The 27,952-nt window shown below is 46.0% G+C and overlaps 1 protein-coding gene across 1 annotated transcript in view; it reads right to left on the reverse strand.

The window, feature by feature from the left end:
* Acer2 (alkaline ceramidase 2) overlaps window positions 1-26,503 on the reverse strand; it is a 48,453-nt gene extending 21,950 nt beyond the window's left edge. The window contains exons 1-4 of the mRNA XM_050157377.1: window positions 26,251-26,503; window positions 13,390-13,504; window positions 12,588-12,729; window positions 4,270-4,407 (exon numbers count right to left, since the gene is read on the reverse strand). Of these exons, the coding sequence (XP_050013334.1) occupies window positions 4,270-4,407; window positions 12,588-12,729; window positions 13,390-13,504; window positions 26,251-26,358 (503 nt within the window). The 5' untranslated portion in view covers window positions 26,359-26,503. The remainder of the gene's footprint in view (window positions 1-4,269; window positions 4,408-12,587; window positions 12,730-13,389; window positions 13,505-26,250) is intronic.
* Between the last annotated feature and the right edge of the window lie 1,449 nt (window positions 26,504-27,952).

Here is a 27,952-nt window from a genome sequence, read left to right on the forward strand (position 1 = left end):
TATGGAAGATCCAAGGAAGCGAAGAAGATGCCCTGAATTTCTGAGCTATTTAAAGGCAAAGCCAAGGGGGCTGGAGAGATGGCTCAGAGGTTAAGAGCATTGCCTGCTCTTCCAAAGGTTCTGAGTTCAATTCCCAGCAACCACATGGTGGCTCACAACCACCTGTAACGGGGTATGGTGCCCTCTTCTGGCCTGCAGGCATACACACAGACAGAATATTGCATACATAATAAATAAATAAATAAATAAATAAATAAATAAATAAATAAAGGCAAAGCCAAGCCCCCAACTTAGTGCTGTCTAGCTCCTGGACCCAAGTTTCTTCCAGCATTTTCCACTGCATTCTCAAGCAATCGTGTGAATCTAAAATGAAATAGAGCTACCTTGTGAACATAGACTGGAGAATTTTCAGAGGTAATATGCACCTTGGAAAATGTACAGATAGGTATAATTTCTGCCTTTGAATAATATACCAAAAGAAGAAGACAATTATCCATATTCATGGGAGCACACATTAAACCTAATGTAAAGGCACAGAGTCTGGGAAGACAGATGCCAAGCTAACTGAGGAGGAAGAAGAAAGGGATAGGAAGTCCCCAAGGAGCTGGCATCTAAGGAGCTGATATATGAAGGCTGGGTCTTTGCAAAGCAGTGGTGGGGAAGGGCCGCAGACTGGGAGGACAAAGTGCAAGCAAGTACGAGCTGAAGAGGGGAAAAAAAGTAAGGAGCCGGTCCAGACTGACTGGTCACCAGGCACAGGGAAGGAACAAGGTCAGAGAAAGTGGGACAGCTAATATGGAGCCACTAAAGGTTTGTGTACAAGGACAAACGGGCAATATGAAAAATACTCCCTTTAAGGAAGAAGACTAGGGGAAGAAGAGCGGAGGCAGAAAACAGATGCAATGGCCTACTGGAAAGGTGTGAGGCTGGGAAGTGGGGAGTGGGAGGAGGTAACAGGAAACGCTGCCCAAAATGTTCCTATGGAAGACAGAGGTCCTTTGCAGTGGCAGGAGATTTTGGGGGGCAATGAATGGATTAGCAACAGCAGTGGCTTTATCATTTGAGAAATTTTGTTGTTGGTTTGCTTTTTCTTTCATTTCTTTTTCTTTTTTCCTTTTTTTCTTTTATTTTTGGTTTTTCGAGACAGGGTTTCTCTGTGTGACAGCCCTAGCTGCCCTGGAATGAGCTCTTGTAGACCAGGCTGGCCTCGAACTCACAGAGATCCACCCGAGTGCTGCACAGGCCACCACTGCCCAGCTGTTGCTTAGTTTTTTGAGACAGGGTTTTCTCTGTGTAGCCCTGGAGGTCCTCAAATTCACTCTGCAGACCAAGCTGGCCACAGATTCATCTGTCTCTGCCTCCTGAGTGCTGGAAAAAAGGCATGTGCCACTACCACCCAGCTTGTTAGTTTTCATTTGGGAATTTTAAAATGGGATTTGTGGAGGGCAGTGAGAGAAACAGTGAGGTAGCCCACGGAAGGGTGGAGACAAACCAGAGCCTTGAGTACTGGGAGACAGACAGTCTGATGGAGGATTCCCAGCATACAGTTGAAAATATGAGACCGAGTCAGGTGGTGGTGGCGCACATCTTTAATCCTAGTGCTTGGGAGGCAGAGGCAGGTGGATCTCTGTGAGTTCAAGGCTAGCCTGGTCTACAAAGCAAGTTCCAGGACTGTCAGGGCTACTTGGAGAAACCCTGTCTCTAAGAAAGAAAAACAAACAAAAAGAAAATGTGAGACTAGATTTCAGGGGATAAAAACCAAAAGCAGGGTCAAAAAGGGGCATGATACTGGACTCAGGGTGAATGAGAACTTCAAGAAATAAATGAAAAGGCTCAAGGTTGGAGAACAGTTACCCAGGAAGACAGGGGGTACAGTGGAAACAGCCAAGCGGAACAACCTGGGTTGCCCAGGTCACAGAAGCCAAGGGATAAGGAGGGGGGTGGCTTCCCAATTCTCCAGACAGCCCAAGAGTCCTCATTCCTGACATAACTTTATAACTAGACAGAGGTTCTCGGTTCCAGTTTGGAAGTTTAAAACTAATTATTACAGACCAAAATACATAAAAATGTTCATTACATAGGCATTTATAATAGTGGAAAATTATTCCACTATTTTGAACTCTAAATGTTCAAGAATTAACTAACTTTAATATAGCCATAATTCAGATTCTCTTGCTCTCCCTCTCAGCAATGGGTAGTACTGTGTACTTCTACAATCTGAGGGACAAAGACCGAACTTCAATTAAGACGCTCAGAACTGTGGTACTGCAAACCTCGTCAAACCCATAGCTGAGGGGTCTTAGCCCCTAAGAGGCAACTAAACCGACATGGACCCAAACTGCCTTCTAAGTGTTTGCGTTTGCGTTCATAGACACACGAACAGCAGTGAATTCAGGGGCTCGTGGCTGCTCAGAATAAGTGATGGCTCAGTACTCAGCCCGACACAGGACATCGACGTCACCCCTTCCAATGCTCAGGAGACATGGAAGAAGAGGTGGAAAGACTAAAAACTGGAATATACAAAGGGAGGCAAAATGCCATCTTCTGAGCAGGCATAGCCGGTACAACTATGATCACACAGTAGCACTGGCTGCTGCTCCCACTAGGTCTACACTGGTTGGGCCTATCAGTTGTCAGTCACTGATCAGAGGGCGGTTCATGGAACCCTGTCCCTGCCTGATAAGCAACTAGCAACTGGTGAGTTCTGGGGGAAAAACTGTCATCATCTTCAGGCGTGTACTCATAGGTGAACCCGTCAGGCTCCCAGACTGCTCCAAACCCATATTCATAAAGTCAGCCCTGGTTAAACTCAGTGGGTTACAAACCAAAAAGACAAAATGTGAGAAATGGATTTGTAGGGAGGATGAGAGGTGTTGACAAGGTTGGGAGGGCGAGAGAAACCAGAATATATTATACACATGTATGAAATTATCAAAGAACAAATGTAAGAAAAATTAGTTTTTATAAAAACATTTGGAAGCTGCAGAGATGGCTCAAGAGTTTAAGAGCACTAATTGCTCTTCCAGGGAGCCCAGGATCAACTCCCAGCATCCACATGATGGCTCACAACCATCTTTAACTCCAGATCCAGGGAATCTGATACCTTCTTCTGGCTTCTCCAAGTGCCAGGCATGCAAGTGGTACACAGACATATGTATATAGACAAAGCATCCACGCACATAAAAGTCTTTTGTTGTTGTTTTTAATATTTATTTATTTATTATGTATACAATATTCTGTCTAGGTGTATGCCTGCAGGCCAGAAGAGGGCACCAGACCCCGTTACAGGTGGTTGTGAGCCACCATGTGATTGCTGGGAATTGAACTCAGGACCTTTGAAAGAGCAGGCAATGCTCTTAACCTCTGAGCCATCTCTCCAGCCCCTCTCTTGTTGTTTTTAAAAACTCACTCATGGGCATGGTATATCACATTCATAACCCCAGCACTAAGGGAGCAGTGGTGGGAAGACCAGTATGAGTTAGTCCCAGCCTGGCCAGCCTTGGCTACACAACAAGAGCTGGTTTCAAAAAACCAAGACCTTTAGTGCTCATAATAAGAGAAAGTATGGATTCAAATACATTTTAAAGGTAACTACAGCAAGAACAATGTTTTCATCAAATCTTAAAATCAGATCAGTGATCATATGTATTTTGTGGCTAGAAGACTACACCCAAGACCTAAAATAAAATACGTTTTCATTCTTTTTCTTTTGTGTGTAGGAATGTTTCACCTGAACGTATGTGTACCACGTGCATACCTGGTGCATGACCAGCGCCTGCAGAGGTCAGAAGAGGGTGGCAGATGCTTGGGAGCTGCCGTGGAGATGCCGTGGAGATCCTGGGGATGAAACCAAGGATCCCTAGAAGAGCAACAGGTGCTCTTAACCATTGAGCCATCTCTCCAGCACACATAACATGTTTCTGGAAGGACTGGAGAGATGGCTTCGATGGCTTTGAAGTTAAGAGCACTCTGCTCTCATAGAAGACCCAGATCTGGTCTCCGCACACAGGTCAGGCAGCTCATAACGTATGTGGCTCCAGTTCTGGGAATTGGCCTACTCTTCTGACCTCTGCGGACTCCTGGTACATGTGCATGGTGCAATCCATACATTCAGACATATACACATATGCACAAAATAAAATAGATAAATGTAAAGATGTATTTTTAAAAATAAAAGAACCTTCAATTATGAACCTGAAGTCTTCATCTACAACTTCCCAGAATAAAGTGGTTACCCAGGCAACTAAAGACAGGAAGAATGGCACTCACCTCTTCAGTTCCGTAATGAGCAGGGCAGTGCATGGGATGCCTAGAGTCATCAGAGAGATATTGTTGACGGCAGGCTTGACAAATGCCAGGCATGTTGCAACTACAGACAGGACACACACGGCCACCTTGAACCTGCCCCTGAATCAGTGGAACCAAAACCAAATCCGTTAGCAAAGGAGACCTTGCTTATTTACTTACCATGCTCCCCAACCCCAAGCTGAGGACTGAGCCCAGGGCCTTGTGGACGCTGGGCAAGTCTTCTCCCATCGCTTGTTACTGTTGGCAAGGTGCAGCCGGCATATTTGTGCAAGCTGAGAACTCGACACCAGAGGTTCTCAACCTTCCTGATGCTGTGACCCTTTAAGACAGTTCCTCACGCTGAGGTGATCCCAATCCATATTATTGTCATTGCTACTTCATAACTGTAATTTTGCTCCTGTTATGTATGAATCATAATGTAAGTATCTGAGCTGTGACCCTAAGGGGGTCATGACCTATGGGGTTGAGAACTATGTCTTATACTAAGTATTATTGGGTCATAGATGAACCAGACCTAAAGGCCATCCACTCTCCTTCCAGAAGCTGATTGTTGGGAAATCGAAGAGTTTGAAAACATTTAGCTGTGAAAATGGTTAAGCCACAATCAACCTAACTCTCTGGGAGAGACACGGACAATGAGTTCCCTTTCCTTAACTGTGTTTCTTCAGATGTTCATCTACAGGACTTGACCAAACTTTTTCCTATAAACCGGACAAAATGGCATAGGACTGTAATTCCAGCACTTGGAAGGGAGAGACAGGAGGATCAGGGGTTCAAGACCAGCCTCAGCTACATGACATGTTTTAAGGCCCTATCTCAAGGGCTGGAGAACTAGTTCAGTAACTAAGAGCACTGGTTGCTCTTCCAGAGGACCTGGGTTCAACTCCAAGCACCCACATGGCAGCTCACAATTGTCTGTAACTCCAGTTCCAAGGGATCTGACACCTTTCACACCAAGGCTCATAAAATAAATGTAAACAAAAAAAAAGACCTTTTCTTGAATTAAAAAAAAAATCTGTAAAGGGTGAGAGCATTAGGTTTTGCAAACCCTGAGCTCTTTGCCACAGCTACTCAACTCTGCCTTCTTTGTACAGATAAGATCAGGAATGTGTACGACGTGCTGATAAAACTTCACAGAACCCATTTAGCCCTGAACCTTGCCAAGCCCTGTTCTACCAGGTCATCACGCATGACTTTTATGAGACAATCAGAGACCATTAATAAAGCATAAGCGTCACTGCTTGAAAAGAAAACAAATCCTTGTGCCCAACCTACAAAACTAGAAGTTGGGGGGGGGGGGGAATCAAATAGGCTGAGTATTTCCTGGCAGCCTGTATGTCTAGCGTGAACTGGAAGTCTGTCTTGACAAGTTTTTAAACATGACAGATCCCTGACACTCTCCTCACAGCCTGCAGGGAAGTGGAGCCAGCCAGACGTGGCGACGTGATCCTGGACACACTTCTTCCCTCCCGGGATCCTGTTTCCTGATCTATAGAGCCTTATCCATGACTTAAACTAAGGAGCACCATTTTCCTGCAGTTTCTGTTCTTTGTCTTTAGCAGAATTTGTTTTGGCCAAGAGCCCCGGAATAGGCCACAGTTAGGAAACTGATTGGAACGAAGTTCTATTATAAAGAAATCAAAGAGCATCAACCCCTCAAAACACAAATTTATCTTCTAAAGAGGAAAAGCATTTCTCATTGAGGCGCAGGAAATCATTGATCAAGCTGCCAACCCTCTGACTGGAATGAACGGGCTTTGTAACCCTGAACCGGAGGGGAACCGGCACACGTGAGAGGAAGCAGGCCGCAAATGCTCAGGAGACTCGTGTTTTCTTCCTGACGGGCCAGAGCTCTTCAGCTACCGGAAGCAAAGCTGCCTGTCCAGCCTGAGGACAGCCCGACCAGCACCGAGCACATGGATGATCTCTGGGGCACTGGGCAGCTCTCCCTGCTTCTGACACACCTAGGCTAAGGCCTTTTGCTCTTCTCTCTCTGTTTCTTTTCCCTCCTCTCTTGGTCACAGGACAAGTGCAAGTGTTTCCTTACCGGCTCATCGTACCCCAGAGCTGTACCTTGTTCTACCCTTCAGTCTTCATTGCCAGTTTTTCTGTCTATGAATTTGTTCTTGTTTTATTTGGTTTTGTTTTGGTTTTGGTTTTTGTTTTGTTTTGTTTTTGTGACAGGGTTTCTCTGTGTAACAGTCCTGGCTGCCCTGAGACCATGCTTTGTAGACCAGGCTGGCCTCATACTCACAGAGATCTGCCTGCCTCTGACTCCCAAGTGCTGGGATTAAAGGCGTGCACCACCACTGCCCAGCTCGATGAATTATTTTATACCCTCTCCTCTTCAATTGGAAAGGTAACCAGAGGCTCAGAAGCTGGAGATATAACTGTTAGCATAGTTCTTCCCTAGCACCGTGAAGCGCTGGGGTCCATCCTTGCATCTCAAAAGCTAAGCATAGTCATGCGTACAAGAAGCTTAAAGAGCTTTTCCAACTTGAAACTGAACAGCTAACACCCATGGCATCCTTGGGAGCCCTTCAGCACTTAATATAGGGTCCAGGTTAGGTGCTGTGCCAATAAGACCCACTACCACCAGCTGTGTAAAAGTTAATACTAGGTTCATAATATCACTACTGTTGAGATGGCCATTGGGGTTCATATCTGTAATCCCAGCACTTGGGAGACCGAGGCAGGAGGATTACTATGAGTTGAGGCCAGCTAGACTAAGAGTATGATCATGTCTCAAAATAAAACAGAACAAAGCAAACAGAACAGGAAAAAAAAATATTCTCGTTGATGATATCTTCTGAAGGCACGCAGGCTGGACAGCCATTACAATCCCCAAAGGTTCCGTTTAATACTGCCAAATAGTTTAAAGGCACATGCCTGAGGAGGCAGTGGCAGGCACCTCCCCACATAGGTCCAGAGGGAGTGGAGGAATGTACTGGACAAGGAGGACATCCTGTGCGTGCACACAATTTTGCAACTTGTCAAAGTAAACAGAGGTCACATGGCCAACAGAAAGTCAGCCAGCCCAGCAAACCCAAGCAAGAGTCGCCACAGGCCCTAGCTATGAGAGAGCTAGAAATTTCCAGGCATGAGGGGCCCTGACAGTGTGTGTTCTAAACTGTTGACGGCAGGCAGTCCCTACCTTGGTCCTGTGTTGAGCTGTCAGCCCATAGAGTCTCATGCCAGAGCACACAGTGCAGGAACTCTTAGCACCCCCATCTTCTGTATTCCCCAAACCCAAATCTAGCAACCCAACTTCCTCACCATTAACTCACGAGAATGCTGTCACGGTTACCATTAGCTGCCCCTTAAAGGGGAGGATTTCAACCTCCACTGGTCCTGATTTTATATTTAGTACTTGGAAATGTCACCTCTACTCCCACAAAGTGAGATGGACTTTCTGGAGGATAAAACCTGCCATCATTTATAGATGATAAAGACCAAGCCCGCAAACTTCTGAGATGTCCCGTAAGATAAGGTTAGGACTCAGTAGTTTCAGTGATAGTGACGGAAATGTCACTTAAACCAGTGCCCTTGCTATGTCGTGGTGCTACAAACACTTGGCCTGGGAAGGGCTTCAGAGAGCTCTCTCATGTCTGTTGTTTCTGTAGAGAGGCACCGAGGGCCAGAGAATTTACACTTGTAGCCTTATGTACACTAAGACAGGCAGGGCCTAGCCTGCACCCTAGCCATTCAAGATTCTAAGAATTAGGTGGACGACGAAATGAGGGCTGGCTGTAGGCTTTGCAGAAGGTACTCATAAGTCCACATGTAAGGGGTTATTTGGGAAGGACATTTCATCAGCCTGTAATGACCCTTTTTCCTCGCCTTGTCTGAAAATAAAAATACCTAAAGCTATTAATAGCCATCAGTAGTTGAGTGTATATTCTGAAGAGTCCTGGGATTTCTAAGTAAAATGAGAACCTGTCTTTTCCTAACCTAGCAATTATATCCTATTGGTATAATGAAAACTTCCTATAGAAAGCATTATCTTCTGTGCTAGGACTAAAAGCTCAAAGCCAAATGAACGCTACACAAGGGCTCTGTAATAAACTACATTCACACCCATCTCTCATTTTTCTCTGATTCCCTTAGGTAGGGGTGTGTGTGTGTGTGTGTGTGTGTGTGTGTGTGTGTGTGTGTGTGAGATCTCAGCCCTGGGAAAGTTTACAGATGAGGAGATAGCAGGCCAGGTCACCCAGTTCCTAAGCACCAGCAGTAGGAATTCAGCCCCATCCCGTCAGGAAAGGACTTGTGGTCCTCAGCCTCCAAATGACTCTCCCCACACCCAAGGCCCAGGGCTCACATCGTCCCTAGATCAATACCGCACCGTGCTGTGACAGTCCCGTGTGAGTTCCCGACGTCGCTGCTCAGTGTTTTCATTATTAAGATGATAGGTTTCAGTTACCAACATCAACACCCCGCTTCCTTTCGTCCCGTTTAAACACTCCCTACTCTACTGCATGAACTGAAGGTGGGGGAGGCGGGCGTCTATAGCTAAGAGAATCAAACCTTGCTTGGAATTTCAACCTAGGACTACAGAATGCCACAACTGGAGAAAATCCTTATTCCCACTTCTTCAGTGCCTCACTCAGATCCCAAACTCTGAAAGAGGAGTTCTTAGGGGAAAATGGCTCCTTGATGCAATGCAGAAACTAACATACACCAGAAAGTGTACGGAGCTGTTCACGTCGTGAGTGCATGTCTGTTGATGACATGAGCGTGGTCAAATCTAGGACCACAATGCCTCAGACCCAGAGGAAAGGAAAAGCCTTCTCTGGGTCAAACTCAGGAAATGGCAAAGTCTCCCCCGGTCCATGTATGGATGTTGACACTGTGTGCAGAACAAGTGCACAAATGGCTTCCTCCTCTCTACTTACAGCCTGAGACTGCTTCTGTCCAGAGACCTCCTGCCAAGATTAACTAACCCTGCCTCCTGCCTCAGCTGTATATACTAATCCTGTCTCGTCTAGTCAGAGGTATGAAAGACAGGCACTGAATCTCCACGTTGCCGCCACTATTGGTGCATTGGAGCCCATGACCAACCGGATCCCAGCTTTTCTGTCTGTGTGTCTGTCATTTCTTTATTCCATTGTTGCTTCAATTCAGTCAATCCCTAAGTCTTGCAGAGCGCAATGCCCAAGGTGTCTGATGGGTACCCCAGGAACTGGTATCCTCACCTTCAAGTGACATTGCCCCATGTTCTTGGTCCCTCCCCTTACAGGGCTTCTCCTGAGATAGATCAAGTTTACAGGACACTCTGGGGACATCAAAGCAGCCTGGGCACGTGGTTTTTTTGTTGTTATTGTTGTTTTGTTTTGTTTGTTGTTTTTTGCTTTTTTTTTTAAAGACGGGGTTTCTCTGTGTAACACTGAATGTCCTAGAACTCACTTTGTAGACCAGGGTGGCCTCAAACTCATAGATTTGCCTGCCTCTGCCTCCCAAGCGCTGGGATTAAAGGCATGTGCCACCAGGCCCAGCTGCTGGGCACATTGGAAAGCACACTTTCTGGGGCTGGGAATGTAGTTCAGTGTAAGAGTGTGTGCAGGGACCTGTGTTCAATGCCCCATAACAGACAGACAGAGACAGGAAGAAAGGAGGAAGGGGAGGGCCTTAGAGCATACTTTCTCTGCTGATTAGAAGACAAAATAAAGGTCTACCAACTTGCCCTTCCTCACAGGTTTTTTTGATAAATTACTTCCTTGAGGGTACTTCTAATGTTAGATTATATTCAGAAATAACACTATTCAAGTCCTACTTCAAAGGATAAAGATTAATTCACAAGAAACATTTTCTCTCTACCTCTTTGTAGAGGCAGGGAGATAGGAGTGCAAGACCCAGCTCATCTTCCTAGTGAGTTTAGTTTAGCCAGGAATGCATAAGTTCCTGTCTCAAAAGCAAACAACAGACACACACATTGGCAAAATACCCATATACATAAAGTAAAATAAATACATCTCTAATTTTTTCTTTTTTATCTTTAAATTTTTTAAAAATAATGATATATGTTTGTTTTATACATGTATATAAATATGCATATATGTACTCTGCTTGATTGATCCTAAAATAGGATATTACACGTATACACACAACTGTACCAGGCTCTTTCTGAAGCATTTCCATAAACACTCCTCACACTGATGCTTCAGAAAACAATCTTAGTCTTTTTCTCTTTATTTTATCTTTAATTGTGTGTATGGGTATATGCACGTGAGTGCAGATGCTCACAGAGGCCAGAGATGTTGAATGCCCTTGGAGCTGGAGTTACAAGCCATTGGGCACTGCCTGACATGGGTGCTGGGAGTCAACTCTGCGTCCTTGGCAAGAGCAGTCCATGTCCTTGACCGCCGAGCCATCACTCCAGTACCCCAAATCTTAATCTTTAAGAGCTGTACCGCTCCTGCCCCTTTCCAACATGGCACAGGAGTCGTCATTACGTGTTTTATTGCTCTGATAAACTCTTCCCTAGTCAGGCAGAGCTTGCTTCACTGACTCCAAAAATTTTAAAGTGGTTATCTCTATGCTGTGTGTATTTTGACAGAATAGGATATCCTGTAGAGAGATGTGTGTTTAACATGTTTGGGTACATTTCTCCTCTTCGGTAGGCTGATTGACTCTGTGCCTCCCAGTGAGAACAACCTCGCGCAGCTTCTCAGATGGGCTTCCCCTGATCGAGCTGGAAGTGTGCATGGATGTCGCTGGCACAGCCCAGCTCCATTCCCACCACGGCACCCATCACACTGTCATTTGTGTGTGCACTTGCACTCGTCCCAGCTTCAGTGGAGGTGCACTAGAGGAAGAGACTCATGCTCTGTTTACTCCTGTATCTTAGGGCTGAGAGAAACACACAGTATAAAATAGTGTGCGAAAATGCTTGCTTAATAACCATCTAATCCTAACACAATGGATGCTGAAATGCATCCCTTCCTGAAGTTCTGGGTTTCCATACTCTCTCTCTCTCTCTCTCTCTCTCTCTCTCTCTCTCTCTCTCTCACACACACACACACACAGAGAGAGAGAGAGAGAGAGAGAGAGAGAGAGAGAAAAGAGAGAGAGAGTACACTAGAATGTATCTGCTTGTGTTATAAAAAGTAAAATAAAATACGATCCAATCCAAAACTAGCTCTATACCTCCAAGAGCAAAACCAGGGCATGAACCCTCTTCATGTGTATGAAGTTGGTGGATTGGACTGCACTTGAGGACATAATCTAGGAAGGAACCAAGGGGCTTTGAAATACCACCCAAAAATTTCTCTTCTAATGAGAGTGGTTTCTTTCACTCTTGCTCAGATCACAGAAATCAGATCTCTGACTTTATGCCCCTACCATAATATCAGCTCTTCCCCAGGGATTTCTCCTTTTATCTGTGAGCTCATATTTTCCCCATTTATCCATCAACTGTATTGTCAGATCATTAAACTCCGTGGACAATAAGCAAGTGTATGATGACCTCATTGCTAGCTGAGCTCACTCATGCAGTAATTTGCTTGATGAGTGGTTACACTGCTAACTTGATGGGCGGTTACATTGCTAACTTGATGGGTGGTTACATTGCTAACTTGATGAGCAGTTACATTGCTAACTTGATGGGCAGTTACATTGCTAACTTGAGTGTGTTACATTGCTAGCTTGATGAGCGATTGATTACATTGCTAACTTGATGAGCGTGTTACACTGCTAACTTGATGAGCATGCTACATAGCTACCTTGATTAGCATATTACATTGCTAACTCGAGTGTGTTACATTGCTAACTTGATTAGCGTATTACATTGCTAACTTGATGAACGTATTATGTTGCTAACTTGATGAGCGTGCTACATAGCTAACTTGAGTGTGTTACATTGCTAACTTGATGAGCGTGCTACATAGCTAACTTGATGAGTGTCTTATATTGCTAACTCGAGTGTGTTACATTGCTAACTTGATTAGCCTATTACATTGCTAACTTGATGAACGTATTACATTGCTAACTTGATGAGTTTACTACATTGCTAACTTGAGTATGTTACATTGCTAACTTGATGAGTGGTTACATTGCTAACTTGATAAACGTACTACATTGCTAACTTGATGAGTGGTTACATTGCTAACTTGATAAACGTACTACATTGCTAACTTGATGAGCGTACTACATTGCTAACTTGATGAGCGTACTACATTGCTAACTTGAGTGTGTTGCTTTGCTGACTTGATGAACGTTTTGCATTGGTAACCACATCTAGCAAAAAAAAAAAAAAAAAAAAAAAGTCTTTAGCACAAGCTTACCTGTCATTCCGAAAGATCTTTGGTAAATACCTCTTGGGAAACCACATGGCCAAAGCACACATCAGAACCCAAAGGATGGCAAGTTCATCAAGCATCTGACCCAGGAAACTGAGAGTTGCATGGAAGTAGACAGATCCAATTCCTAGAAACGATCATGGCCAACAAAAAGTAATTCAGAACAGACTCACACAGACAACCCTTCTCCGGGTGCCATCAGAACCACCAGAGTGCTCTACCTCTCGGGGAGGGGACTCAAGAGGTCAGGCTTACAGGCCTGGAGGCTAGAAAGGAGGTTTCAAGCTGGGCTCAGACGTCAGCACATCACAACAGAAAGAATTCCACGGCCAAGCACACTCTGTCTCCATCCTCTGAACCTTCACGATAACAGGCAGTAAATAAAAGTCAACGCTATCTCCCTGTTAAGAATTCCCAAACTGCCGGAGAGGAAATGGAAATCACACAAATATTTCACCGAACAATGAGGGACCTAACGTCTAAATATTTTTCTTTAAGTCCCTTGGAACCACATTTCATCAGACTTCAATTGTTTCAGGGGTTCTTCAGAAGTTCTCAGAAAACCACCCTGGCACGCCACCAGTGGCTGCTCACAGACGCTGAGTGCCCGTCCGTGATCGCTACGGGCAGCCTTGTTATCAAGCCGAGTCCTTTTGGCATCAGCGGAGCAATGGCTAAGACGTCAGAGTGACTTTGGTTTACAAAACATTATGTTCAAAAGGGACAGGAAACATTTGGGGTCCCACTTCCTCCCTTTCAGTTCCCGCTCCCACATGACTCCACTTACCCACTACAACGAGGAGAGTCCATATTAAGTAGATGCCGCTGTTGAAGCACTTCGCATACTGGCGGAACAGGCACATGCAGATGGGTGGTAAAATGAAAAACAAGACGTTGCTGATCTGGAAGGGAGATGAATAGTAAGTACAAGCACAAAGAATGCTTGTTCCAAGTGTGTCCTTTGCAAAGCGGGGTGAATGTGTCCATGCATCTTGTGTAAGTTCTGCTGTTTTTAAATTGAAGACGCGCAATGGGGGTAAAGACAGACCATCTTAAAGTCCATGTTGGGGGCTCCTTGTCTCTTTGGATCATAGGAGCAACTGTAAGCAGCATTGTCAAGACTGGAGGTGGTGCAGCTCAGTGGTCGAGCCCTGGCCTAGCATCAAAGCCTGGGGTCAATTCACGGTGTCTGGAGGGAGAAGAACATGAATACTTTGATCTATGAAAAGTTCCAAAACTCCTCGCCTGATTCAAAGAGCCGGTAACCCTTGCTTTCTGCATGAGGACAGCACTCTTTCTTGCAGGGCCTCTAAGTCACAATGTCAGTTTTCTCATCCCAATCAAGACCTATCCTTCGAAGAAAATCAAGTTTGTATGCTTCTTCCCAGCTTTGAAATAAAATTGTTTGACTGGGCATGGTGGTGCAGGCTCATGATTCCAGCACTGGGTCTGAGGCAGGAGGATCTCGAGCTCAAGGATAGATTCAGGCATGTGAGGAGCCTGGGCGATTAGGAGCTCTGCCCCCCACCACACCATCTCCCACCCTGCCCCCCAACCTGTACTCCAAAAAAAAAAAAAAAAGGAAAGAAAATTGTATTTAGCTTGTAAATTTTATTTGTGCTTAAACCTATTATGTCCCTAGGAGGCACTCCACTCTTTAAAAAATAATAATAGGGGCTGGAGAGATGGCTCAGAGGTTAAGAGCATTGCCTGCTCTTCCAAAGGTCCTGAGTTCATTTCCCAGCAACCACATGGTGGCTCACAACCATCTGTAATGAGGTCTGGTGCCCTTTTCTGGCCTGTAGGCATACATGCAGACAGAATACTGTATATTTAATAAATAAATATTAAAATAATAATAATGCTTTATCTAACGTAATATAATATAAATATTATTGCCTGAATATGTAATCACTATTAAAATATCATTAGTTTAGCAAGGTAGCCTATACCCATATCCCAACTTCAGGAGAAGTTGAGGCTGGAGGACTGTGAATTGGATTAGTTGAATTTAGGCAAACAAATAAGTAAATAAATAAATAAACCAGGGACTGGAGAGATGGCTCAGCAATTGAAATCACAGGCTGCTCTTCCGGATGACCTGGGTTTGATCCCCAGAACCCATGTGGGGGTTCACAACCTTCACTCCAGCTCCAGGGGATCTGATGCCCTCTCCTGGCCTCCACAGACAATATACAGGTGTAGTGCTCAGACAGACATGCAAGCAAAAACACCCGTACATATAAAATAAATAAATCTTAATAAGAAAGAAAAAACAATCTTAATAAAAATGGTGATGAGATATTGTACATCCTTTGGTTCACACCCCAGCTTTTAAACCCAGTGTAAATTTCACACGTATAACAAGTCTCAGTTTTGGATAGTCACATCTCCCTGTGCTCAGAAGACAGACTGTAAAACACAGTTCTACAACCTCACTCTAAGTCTGAAGAGCTGGAAGTACATCTCAGTAAGATGCTTGCCTGGCATTTGTGAGGCCCTGGCTTAAATCAACAGACTCACCAACACCCCTAAGCCCCCCCCCACAAATAAAAAAGAGGAAGAAGGGGAGGGAGAGTTGGAGGATGGGAAAACAGAAAGAAAAGGGCAAGGACAGCAGCTGAGAGACAATGCCCTCACCAGAGTACAACTGACTGACTCGTCTGTCTTGTGTCTGCGCCCTGTAGAACTAACTGTGAGAACCTTCTGTGTTTAAGCGACTGTGTTTAAAAATATTTCCTATAGGAGCAGGACCAGTTTTGGTACTGGTGGCTTGGTAATTCTACATTCAATAGCAGGCTTTTGCGGCTTTTTGCTTTGTCTTACACTCCTCCCAGCGGGGTACAAGATTTCTGATTCTCACTGAAACATAGTATACCCTGCTGTTTGTTTCTAAAGCAAGGCCATTCTTAGAAGGTATCCAATGGTAGAGACAGTCATCCTCTCTCTCTCTCTCTCTCTCTCTCTCTCTCTCTCTCTCTCGCCTTCTTATTTTTATCTCATGTGCATTGGTATTTTCGCCTGCACATGTCTGTGTGAAGGTACTGGATCCCCCTGGAGTTACCGACGGTTGTCAGCTGTCACAATGGACGAGCAGCCAGTGCTCTCAATCACTGAGCCATCTCTCCAGCTTCACATTCAGTTCCTAAGCATCCTCTCCAGTTGCTGAATGAGAAGCTCTTGGTCCTGGCCTGTGCACACAGAATGTAAAGATAACATCTAAGTCTAAATAGGCTTTAGCCCGAAGGTGAGGTGGGAGGAACACATCGCAAAAGACTTTTAAAAAGCAAAACAAGTGATTCAGCAGTTAAGAACACGTGTTGCTCCTGCAGAGACCAGGGTTCACAGCACCCACATTAGGTGGTTCTTACAGATGCCTGGAACTCCAGCTCCAGGGGATACCATGCCTCTGACCTCAGAAGGCACTACACTCACACACACACACACCACAGATTCACACACACATACCACATACACACCACACACACTTAAGAATAATAAAGCGAAGACAAGAGAGACGGCTCAGGGGTTAAGAGCACTTGCTGCCTTTATGGAAGATCCAGGTTTAGTTCCCAGAAGCCACGAGACAGTTCACAACTGTCCACAACACCAGTCCAAGGTGTGGCCCCGCCCACAAGGGGCTGGGCCCTCTCCATCAATCACTAATTAAGAAAATGCACTACAGATTTGCCTACAAGCCAATCTCACGGAGACATTTTTTCAGCTGACAGTCCCACTGTCTCTACCTCCTCTGCATTCGCTCGCATTAAAGCATCCAGGCAGCTTTTTTGCATGGGAGCTGGAGAGCTGGGTTTCCAGACTTCAAGTCCTCATGCAGGTGTGGCAAGCACTTCACTGACTAAGCCATCTCCCCAGCCCCTCTCGTGACACATTTTATTGGGATGTGACCAAATCAGTAAGCTCCAGTTCCCACCAGAGACCACATCACAAACAGTGAAGGAGAAAGGGATTAAGGGCAACAGCCAACTTCAAACTCTGGCTTCCATACACAAGTAAACACACTTGCACATGCACAAATGCCACTCACACATACACGGAGAGAGGGGGAAAAAAAGTGTTAGCAAAACCCAGAACTTCGGCACCCCTTGGAGGTGATACGGTCTTTGGAAAGGAAAGAAAGAGTGGGAAAGAAAAGAGGATAATAAAACGAGAGAACAGATTCTTTATGTGTGATTGATGGCCTTGAATGAAACTGAATAAATGTTCTCAGAGGCCCCAGAAGCAATTCTCATTTATAAAAGAAGCAAGTGAACTGGCCCGTGGTAGCCCACAGTTTTGATCTCAGCACTCAGGAGGTAGAGGCACTCAGATCTTTGTTGAGTTCAAGAACAGGCTACAGAGCAAGTTCCAGGACATCTAGGGATACACAGAGAAAACCTGTCAGAAAGAAAGAAAGAAAGAAAGAAAGAAAGAAAGAAAGAAAGAAAGAAAGAAAGAAAGAAAGAAAGGAGGGAGGGAGGGAGGGAGGGAGGGAGAAGTAGATGAAGATGAGGCACAGAAGAGATGACTCAGTGGTTACCCAGAGTTCAGTTTCCAGCTCGCTGCTCACAACAATCTGAAACTCCAGCTCCAAGGGCTCTAGCACCCTCTTCTGACTTCCATGAGCACAAGGCATGCATGTGGTACACAAATATAAGTGCAGGCAAAATACCCAGACACATAATTTTTGAAAATGTATAAAGAATAACTTTAAAAAAACAAGATATTTAAAAATAAAAAGAAGTCAGGGCTAGAGCTATAGCTCAGGGGTACAGCACTACTCTAGCATGCCGGAGGTCCTGAGTTCAATCCCCAATGCCTGGGGGAAAAGACCCATGTGGAATGGGGCTTACGTTACCTACTGCATACACACAGGTTTCTGTTCATAAGCACAGTTTCTCACTTCTAGTGAGCCTAGAAAGATGACTTGGTGACTATAAGCACTGGCTGCTCTTCCAGAGGTCTTGAGTTCAATTCCAAGCAACCACATGGTGGCTCACAACCATTTATAGTGGAATCTGATGCCCTCTTGCAACTTGAAGGTGCACATGCAGATAGAGCACTCATATATGGGATCCTTCCAAAGCCATCCCTTGCTTTAAGGGGCTATGAAGATCCAGAAGGTTCCCTCACTGCTACTCCCAGGTTTCTCCTCCAACTGGGCCACTCGCATCCAGACTTGCAATTTTTTCTTCCCTAAGAATAGTAAAGGCCATCACACTGTGCTCACACCCCCATCACATGATCTAAACTTGAGTTTCATTCGGCAGGGGAAAAAGCAGATGAAATGGGAGGTGAAGGGGGAGCAGAGAGAGCAGGAATAGAAACATCGAATTGCAACTTAATAATTTTCTCTTAATAATTTTCCCTTGCAACTTAATAATTTTCTCTTAATAATTTTCCCTTGCAACTTAATAATGTTCATGGGCAACATCTTAAGAGTTAAAAACTCCTTTTTACCCTTCTCCCTGGAAAGAAGTCCTGCTCTTGATGCAAACCCTCCATCTGCTTCTTTGCATCATGAGAAGGCGCACAGACCAGTCCCACACAGCAGCACCGTCTTTCTGAGAAACTTCGACTTAGTGAACATGGATTTGCTGACTGCTCTTCGCGACCGCAGAGAGCCAGAGGGTTTCGTTGCTGTTGTTTTGTCTTGTGTACTCGTCTTTTCAGGGGAAGGAGCACCAATTTAGAGTCTCCTTTACAAGGCTGGGAAATATAATACACTTGGGGGTGTGTCTGCTTGTCTGTGGTAGGACCTCAGGTACCGCGGGTTGGTCTTAAACTCACTAGGTAGCCAAAGGTAGCCAACCAAGTCCCGCGATTACTGGTGTTCACGACTTGGCCTGCTCTGCCATGCATCCTGCCTTTCACTCCAGCATGTCTCTGTCCCCTGAAGGCCTAGCAATAGCTCTTGCTTTAGCCAAGGGCCACTATGCTTGGCAAGCTGTCCATTACATGGCTCCACAGATTCACATTACCACAAGTAAGGCACATGCCTGTCGCACACAAATGTACTCATATGCTTTTCACGAGGGCACGGAATCATTTACTGCGCCTGTAGTAAAATCACGACACTTCAACATTATTATTTATCAGTTATTGTATTTTCTAAATACAATAATACAGGGCTGGAGAGATGGCTCAGGGGTTGGGAGCACTGGCTGCTCTTCCAGAGGTCCTGAGTTCAGTTCCCAGCGACCATATGGTAGCTCACAACCATCTGGATTTGATCTGGTTCCCTCTTCTGGCATGCAGACAGAACACTGTATAAATAATAAATAAATTTTAAAAAAATAATAATACAATACAATTTGAGAAGGATCTCACTGGGTAGCCCAGGCTGGTCACAAACCATCCCAAGCAGCTGCTTCAGCCTTTCAAATGCTGGGACTACAGGCCTTTTCCAATGCTGCGCGTTATTTTTAAGGTCACATATAAACACTGTTCTGATCCATGCTCCCTACTAAGACTAAAATCACATTTTTTGAAAACTACTTAACAGCCTACCTAAGAAGCCCGCTGGCTGCGACTATTCCTTTAAAAGGCACCAATATATGGAAAGGAAAAGCCCAAATTAGAGGGTGACCGTTCTCAAAACAAAAAGAGGAAGGAATACCAAAATAAATACGGAAAGACAAATGAGTTATGGCTAAAGACAGACTCTGTGGCTCCATCTCTACTGAGAAACGAGCTCTCATTCAAAACAACGAGGGTCTCTAAAGTTGTAGATGGTTCAGCTGAAGGGAGATTGTTTTAAGGTCATTGCTGCGTTATCCTTTGAAAAACTGGTTTGTGTCTTGTCCACAAACTTTTTTTTTAAACTGAGGAAAACTACAACTTCAAAATGCATTGATTGTTTCCTTTAAGAGTTTCTTACTCCGTGGATTCTATCTAGCATTTGTTCCAAAGTCATCTCACAGACACGCTGTGTTCTCATTCTGATGCATTGGAGCGAGCCTTTCCCATAGAAGCGGGAGTGCAAAGGCGACTTGCTGAGCATAAGTTCGAGAGCAGCCTTGGACTCCCACCCTGGCTAAGCATATTGTCTGTGCCTCCTGTTTGCCTGCAGAGTCCTAGGCCTCACTGCAGTTTCCCAGTCCTGCCTGTGGGGTGGCCTGTGGTTTGCCAAGGCCCCGGGGCGGGGGGGGGGGGGGGGGGGACTTCCAGAGCACAGGACTTCCAGTTGCAAAAATCAAGAAAATTGGACAAGAGAGATTCTTGCTGCCACACACAAGGACCTGAGTTCTATCCTTAACCCAAATGATAGAAGGAAAGAACTGACTCCCACAAGTTGCCCTGTGTCTTCCATATGTACACAACCACACACACGCACACACGTATACACGTGTGCACACACGTGCACACACACCTTAATAAATAGGGCTAGAGATCTAGCTCAGCAGCTAAGAGTGTTGGCTGCACTTGCAGAGGACTCAAATTAAGGTCCCAGCACCACAAAGCAGATCACAAGCTTGGTAACTCCAGTTCCAGGGGGAATCTGATGCCCTCTTCTAGTCTCCATGATTACTGCACATCCATGGTATACATATACATACATATATACATATATACATATATACATACATACATACATAGAAGAAAGCATTCATACACATAAAATAAAATATAAAGAAATTAAAATAAGTAAGCAGAAATGCTTTTTAAATTAATTAAAATTATCAAGCAAAATAATTAGAATCAGTTTGGTCCCCCTACTCAGATGCCTGCTTGCAAACCCCCTCCCAGCCCCACAACACACATCTGCATGCAGTGTGCTAACAACACCTCAGCAACGTGTATGTGCCACTATTAAGAGCCCCAAAGCCCAGAGACTATTTCCAGATCTGGTTTCTGGAACAGGCACATAACAACAAATGCTTAGTCAGGCCACCAGCCAGGATTCTGTCCAACAGAGAGGGGTCCCAGACTTGGACCCACAAAGAAAGCTTTCCTTACTGTGATTGTTGGGTACAGAGGAGGAGGTGAGAAGCCAGGTGCTGTTTTCATGCATATATTTCACTTTTTTTCAATACCTGTTTATTTCTGTTTCCCAAGTTACTGATCAGCAAGAGAGCCTTCAAAGGGCATACCCAGTGGTCCCAGAGCAGACTCCACTTTTATCCAAAGCAGCCTATGTGGCAGGAGCCCCCAAAGGTGCCAGCCATGTTGACTCACACCTGGAAGCCCAGCACTTGGATGCTGGGACAGGATTTCTGTGAGTACAAGTTCAGCCTGGGTTACAGAGTGTGCTCTAGGCAGCATGGGGCTATACCATGAGACTCTGTCTTAAAAACCAAACCAAACCAACTCAGATCATTCATCCCGTGAGAGTTGCATGTATCCTAGGCAAACAAGGGAAGAGAAAGAGTGGGTTCTTTTTGTTTTATTTTTGAAACAGTGTAGCCCTGGCTGGCCTGCAACCTGCTATTTAGACCAGGCTAGCCTGGGTCTCTCAGAGTCCTGCCTGCCTCTGCCTCCTGAGTGCTAGGATTGAAGGTGTGCACCTCCACATCAGGTTTAAGTGATGAATCTTGGAAGAGATGCTGGTGTTTCTCAGAAGCCAAGGATGGGTAATAAGAGGGACGGAGGCAGCAGGCAAACAGAGGAGGAAGGTATGTATGCTCTCTGGCGGGCCATTGGGTAACAGTCATCAGCATTTACAGTGAACTTTTCAAGCCGGGCATGACTACTTATGCCTGCATTTCCAGCACTTGGCGGGTAGAGGCAAGGAAACAAGAAATTTAATGCCATCCTTGGCTACATAGGGAGTTTTAACTCAATCACTACATAAGATCTTGTTGGTTTCTTTTTTTTTTAAATAATAAAGTAAAGACAGAAACAATAAAGCATCAAGAAGGAGTTAAGTGGCCAAGTGAGCCGTGGCCAATCAGTTCCAGGGCGCATGAGAAGAAGAAGGTGGTTCTGTGCAGCCAGTGTGACTGCTGGGAGCACAAAGGTCCTCGCACTCACAGATAAGCACTAGGGCAACCAGGAATGTTAAACATACAGGGCAGTGTCTTCTGCAGAGGAGATGTATAACCTGTTCTCTACCCAGAAAGCTAGGAATGGAGATCAGCCTAGCTAATTCCTGTGCTATCTGTATGGCCGGGGAATCCCCCAAGCTCCCACAACTAGGACCAGTGGTGACTAATAGCCCAGGTGACCTCTGTGCTGTCTACATGACCAAGGCCACACCAGATCCTCCCCGAGACCAGTAAGATAATATCTGTAGTCTACCTATGGAACCCACATCACGGAAGAAGTGACATGTACTTTGAGAAGAGCGTCTATGTAATTGTGCCTCCTTGTTCATCCGGGATTGTGTTACACCACTAAACTTTTTTTCCAAATTGTAACATATGGAGTCTTTCTCTATCCTGCCAGCCAGCTCCCAAATAATGACATGGACACTTCTTAGTAATTACAAAAGCTTGGCCTTAGCCTAGGCTTACTTCTAACTAGCTCTTCTAACTTAAATTAACCTATTTCAATTCATCTATGTTCTGCTACATGGCTCATGTCTTTTACCCTCTCCTCCTGCATGCCCTGCCTCCTCTGTACCCAGCAGAGGACTCTGCCTTTCTTCTTCCCTGAAACCTCTCTACCCACAGAAGTCCCACCTAACCTCCTCCTGCCTAGCTCCTGGCCACTCAGCTCTATATTAAATCAATCACAGCGACACATCTTCACACAGTATAAAGGAATATTCTGAAATGCAACATAGGGGCCGGGCGGTGGCGGCGCATGCCTTTAATCCCAGCACTCGGGAGGCAGAGGCAGGCGGATCTCTGGGAGTTCGAGGCCAGCCTGATCTACAAGAGCTAGTTCCAGGACGGGCACCAAAGCTACAGAGAAACCCTGTCTCAAAAAAACCAAAAGAAAAAAAGAAAAAAGAAAAAAGAAAGGCAACATAGGTATCTAAAGTTAATCACTGATTAAACAATACACATATATACTGTGTGCATATATATAAGATATATATTCGATGCTTGCAGAAGCACTTACATTGACAACTCTTGGCAGAGTCAAAAGGGGTAAGTTCTGACTCCATCTCTGCCATTTTCTTGACTTCAGCAAGTGATATAAACTAAATGGGCCCTGATTGTCCTCCTTTATCTAAGGAATACATTGCATATGTTTGTGGTGATGGCAGAAAGCCCAACAGAGCCACGACACACAACAAACAACGAAGTGTGACCAGTAGTGACTGAAGCCCACAGAGCCACGACACACAACAAACAACGAAGTGTGACCAGTAGTGACTGAAGCCGACAGAGCCACAACACACAACAAACAACGAAGTGTGCCCAGTAGTGACTGAAGTCACCCATTACCCTCTAAGACTCGTTAAAACGTTCTAGATCCCTCTCCCAGTATTCTCCTGCCTTGTCAATTCTTTTCATTTTTCTCAACTCCTTTAACTTTTTCTCAACATTGGTACTAATTACCAGTTTTGTGCAAAATAATTAAGCTAGGCACAATGTCACACATCTGAAATCCCAGCATTCTGGGGCCAGAGACAAGAGGATCTTGGTGCATTTGAGGACAGTACAGGCTATATAGTATGGGCTTCACAGTGAGTTCAAGTCCAGCCTGGGCTACATAGAGAGGCTCTGTCTTAAAACAAAACAAATGAGATGAGCAAGGTGGCACATGCCTTTCATCTTAGAACTCTGGAGGCAGAGGCAGGCAGATCTCTATGAATATGAAGCCAGTCTGGTTTACAGTGAGATCCAGGCCAGCCAGGGCAACATGGTGAGACCCTGTCTTGAAGCAAATAAAATAAACAGGACTGGAGAGAAGGCTCATTAGTTAAGAGTGACCTTCCAGGGCTGGAGAGATGGTTCAGAGGTTAAGAGCACTGCCTGCTCTTCCAAACATCCCGAGTTCAATTCCCAGCAACCACATGGTGGCTCACAACCACCTGTAATGAGGTCTGGTGCCCTCTTCTGGCCTGCAGGCATACATGCAGACAGAATATTATATACATAATAAATTAAAAAAAAAAGAGTGACCTTCCAGAGGACCTGGGTTCAATTCCCATTACCCACATGGCAGGTCACAGCTGTCTGTAACTCCAGTTCCAGGGGATCTGACCTCACCCAGACATACATGCAGGCAAAACACCAAAAGCTTATAAAATAAAAATAAAAAAACACACAAATAAACAAATGCATAACAAGGTCTCCTGTTTTATTATGAGGACCGTTGGAGATGTTTATCACCAACAATTCATTGGTGTTCCCCATCATGAGAAAGAAGGGCTCAGGAAAGTCTTGTGGTAGCTAGCATTAGCACACCAGCAGAGCCACGTGAGAAGGAAATGTTTTAAGGGGCTTATAACAACCAGCTATTCCTCTGCGACCCTCCACATCCCAGAAAAAAGTGTGATGGTTTGTTAATCCCAAAGAAAAAGTTTGTCCAGCAGATGGGCTAGATTAAGGAGCCGCAAACACTGCAGCTCTTTCCTAAAACAGAGTTTGCTTCTCTCTGTATACAGCTCCCATGAGGTTAGACTGAAAAAAAAAAAAAAGCAGCCAGATGCACGGGCTACTTGAGAAACCGAGATGAGGGTCTCCGGTTTAATTCCAGTCTGTGCTACACAGGAAGACCCTTGCCAGAGACTAAGAGGAGGGGGCAGGAGGGGAGGGAAGGAAGAAAAGGGAAGGCAGGTCACATCTCCCCCTCCTCCAGCACTGGGGGGGGGGGAGGGTTTCAAGCCTGGCACAGAGCAGCTATGCAAGAGCTTTGGGGACCTAATGACAGGGCTGACTCCCTCTGCAGATCTCACACCTCACAGGGAACTGCCACGGTGGATGTTCAAGAGCCTGACACCAATCTGTCATTCCTTCAACTCTGGTGAAATCTTTAGTTTTTCTTAGCAATTTCCCATTTGTTACCGCAGGTGTTACTCCTCGTTGAAAATACCCTAACTGGGCGGGCGGTGGCGGCGCATGCCTTTAATCCCAGCACTAGGGAGGCAGAGGCAGGAGGATCTCTGTGAGTTCAAGGCCAGCCTGGTCTACAAGAGCTAGTTCCAGGACAGGCTCCAAAGCTACAGAGAAACCCTGTCTCGAAAATAAAAAAAAAAAAAAAGAAAGAAAATACCCTACCTGCTCCAGCCCTTTTGTTGGTGCCTGTATGTACCTGAGAGCAGCGTGCTTCACCAGGTTGTATAATAGGAAAAGGTGGCCACTTCCACTAACTAGATCTTTCCCTAACTCTCTGAACGTCAAAAATCTGATTTCCTAGCCAGGCGGTGGTAGCACACGCCCTTAATCCCAGCACTCGGGAGGCAGAGGCAGGCGGATCTCTGTGAGTAGTTCGAGGCCAGCCTGGTCTAGAAGAGCTAGTTCCAGGACAGGAACCAAAAAGCAATGGAGAAACCCTGTCTCGAAAATAAAAAAAAAAAAAGAAAAAGAAAAAAATCTGGTTTCCTTGAGCAACCAACCTGGCCATATAAAAAGGAGAGACGCTGATGTGAGGGACAACCATGTATGTTAGCACTGAGGGGAAGCAAGTGGAGAATTCTGGGTAGTAGCTCCAGATACACCAGCATGTGGGTAGGGCAGCTCTCTCCTCAATAAGCCTAGTCTTTTCACGATGGGAATAAAAGAGCAGCAATACAAACAAAAACGGGGTGGGGGAGGAGATCAAAATTAAAGGATGGGGAATAAAAGAGACCAGAGATCTCTCCAGGCAACTCTTGCTGAGGACATTCTTTCAAGAAATCCAAGAGGGGGAAAAATCCTAAATAACAATCTCAAACTCACAATGACTCAAACCAGGAGTTCCTGTTTTCTGTGCCTGAACAGCAAGGAAAGATAAGCCAGAAAAATGACCATGCAAAGTCACGTTGGGTACTAGAGTCCCGAGCGACGGGCACAGGGAAAAAGCAGGGACATTTCCTCTCCTAGGCACAACCCTTCCCCTCCCACAAAGACCAAAATCCTACCAAGGATTCTGTAAATTTCCGCTTGTCCATATCCAGGGAGCTAGGCAAGTTCAGAAAAACCCACCCGTTATTACTCCCAAATTTCACTGTCACCTCCAGGAGCTGGCTCAAAACTGGACTCTAAACTCAACAATAAAAAGAACTCAGAGTAATTAATTTAATTCTGGACAGTAATAATTCGATCGACATTATCATAGTTTAGTGGGAAGGACAGGCCGACTTGTGGGAGTGGGCCCAGTCCCTGGACGTGCCCCGGGCTCCACTCTCCCAATGCGCCCAAAGCAGGTACTCAGCGCAAAAAAAAAAACGCACAATGAGATCCAGGTGCGTCACACCACAAAGATCCTAGGCAGGGAGGAAGGGAGCTGCCCTGTGGGTTCACATCCCCAACTGACCCAAACTGGAAGAAAGGGTTGACGCGGACCCCTGGCTCCCGGACCACGGGACTCAAACAAGACAATAGAGCCATCAGAAGAAAATGACAGGAAGAGCTGAGGGAGCCCAGATGCCCTGGATAGGGACCCGGGAGGCGTGCAGAAATAGAGCTGGGAGCAGTGACGGGAGAAGGGGGCGTGGAGTGACTCCTGCCTCGGACATCCACGGTCACCCACTGCCTGCTTCCAGGCACCGCAGCCACGGAGACAGCTCCCTCCCTCCGCCCGCCTGCCCTCCAGCTCCCGCGTCCCGCACCGTGTTGTAGAACTCAGCGATGGCAGGCACGATGGTGTAGTTGTCCTCACACCAATCCACCTCCGAGCTGCCAGCCCGCAGGTGGTCCCACCAGTGCGGGTCGCCCATGGCCACTCTGGAGCATCGGAGCAGCTTCTCCGCCGCGGCGACCGGCCGGAGCGGCTGCGGGGGCACCCCGTGCGTCTGCTGCTTTATGCGGTGCGGGACAGCCTCCGGATGAGACGCCTCCCCGCGGGCCTCCCCAGCCCGGCTGCTCCGGCCGGCCACTGCCGCTGCAGACCCGCCCCGGCCCCGCCCCTGGGAGTCCCGGAGCAGGACAACCACGCCCACTCGGGGGCGGGACCTGACGTGAGAGGGGGCCCGAAAGGGCGGGGGTGGGAAAGCGGGGCCGTAACCACTGGCTCTCCAGTTCCGCGCTGGTGGCAAAGGTCTTTAGTGTCGCTCTTGTCCGCGTGCGTCCAGGTTGTGTAAAGAACGCCAGAGCTGCCCCCTCCCCCCGCGCCCCGTAAAAATGTAAAATATGGAGAAACGCAAGAACATCCGAACCACTTTGGACTCCTTGGGAGTTCTCAGCAAGCTGCTTCACTGCGCTTGGAACGCAGGTTCTCACGCTTAAGGAAGAACGCGGGACAGCTCTACCAGAAAGCAGCTCGCTATTGTCGCTGGGGCAAAAGATCCTCCAAGCTATAACAACAGGTTCTCTGGACTCTTCCAAGCAGCCTGGGCCATCCACTCCCCAGGGGGGCGTTTCTGCAGTACTAAGTGTGTCCATACCCATCTTTAGTCGTTTATGTGAATGTAGGCTTGGAGAAAGCCTTCAGCCACCCCAACCCACAGAGGATGCCTTATAGCAGGTAAGAACACACAAGTGCAGGACATTATACACACATAGTACTATAGTACACACAGTTACGTGTGTTGGGCGCTTTTGGGAAGAGTGTCCATATGTCTCCCATTAGGTGACCCAGGCAGGTTTCCCTCGAAGTAGGTTGTATTAACAACCCCCTTTCTGCCAGTGTGTTAGATCTAATCGAGTTCAGGCCGGATGACCTTCGCTCGACTCATAAAGACTTTGCGACTGTGATTATTCTGTAGTTTCTAAATACAAGCCAGCTGGTTCCTAAGATCTTGGAGAAACTCATTTTATTCCTTTCGGTGACTTCTTGGGAAGTTCCAGGTAAGGACAGTGGCAGACACCCTGGACAGCAAACTACACTGATTGCCGTTTCCTTGCTCAGACGGGCCTGCCTTCTCTCCTGACTGGAGCACCTGTAAGCTGTGTGTCAGTGTCTGTCTTCCACAGACACCCACACAGCCATTACCCATCTCCATGGCAGGCAGAAACTGTGGGTCTCCATCAGGAAACCTGACTTTATTTCCTAGGGACCAAACCATTCCTTGTGTCTTTATTATCCGACCTTCTGTCCCTTGTTCCTTTTCCAGAGCCAGTTCCACTGTTTCCTGAAACCCAAGGAGGAGAGCATACTTAATAGCCTTCTTCTAGGGTCAGTTATGGGCTAGGAAGTGTGAGCAGGCCAGAGCCACAAAAGAAAAATGTGCTGTTAATGTCTCCCTGTCAAATACCAAACACCAACAGTCCAGCACCAGAACTGCCTTCTCAAGTGATCATGTTTTATTTACTCTTCCCAGTAGCTTAGGGGAAAATAAATTGGGTGTGGTAACACATGCTTGTAATCCCCCA

This window comes from Alexandromys fortis, unplaced genomic scaffold, assembly GCF_014885135.2.
Source record: "Alexandromys fortis isolate MF-2015 unplaced genomic scaffold, M_Fortis_MF-2015_v1.1 scaffold_64, whole genome shotgun sequence".
Classification (NCBI taxonomy): domain Eukaryota; kingdom Metazoa; phylum Chordata; class Mammalia; order Rodentia; family Cricetidae; genus Alexandromys; species Alexandromys fortis.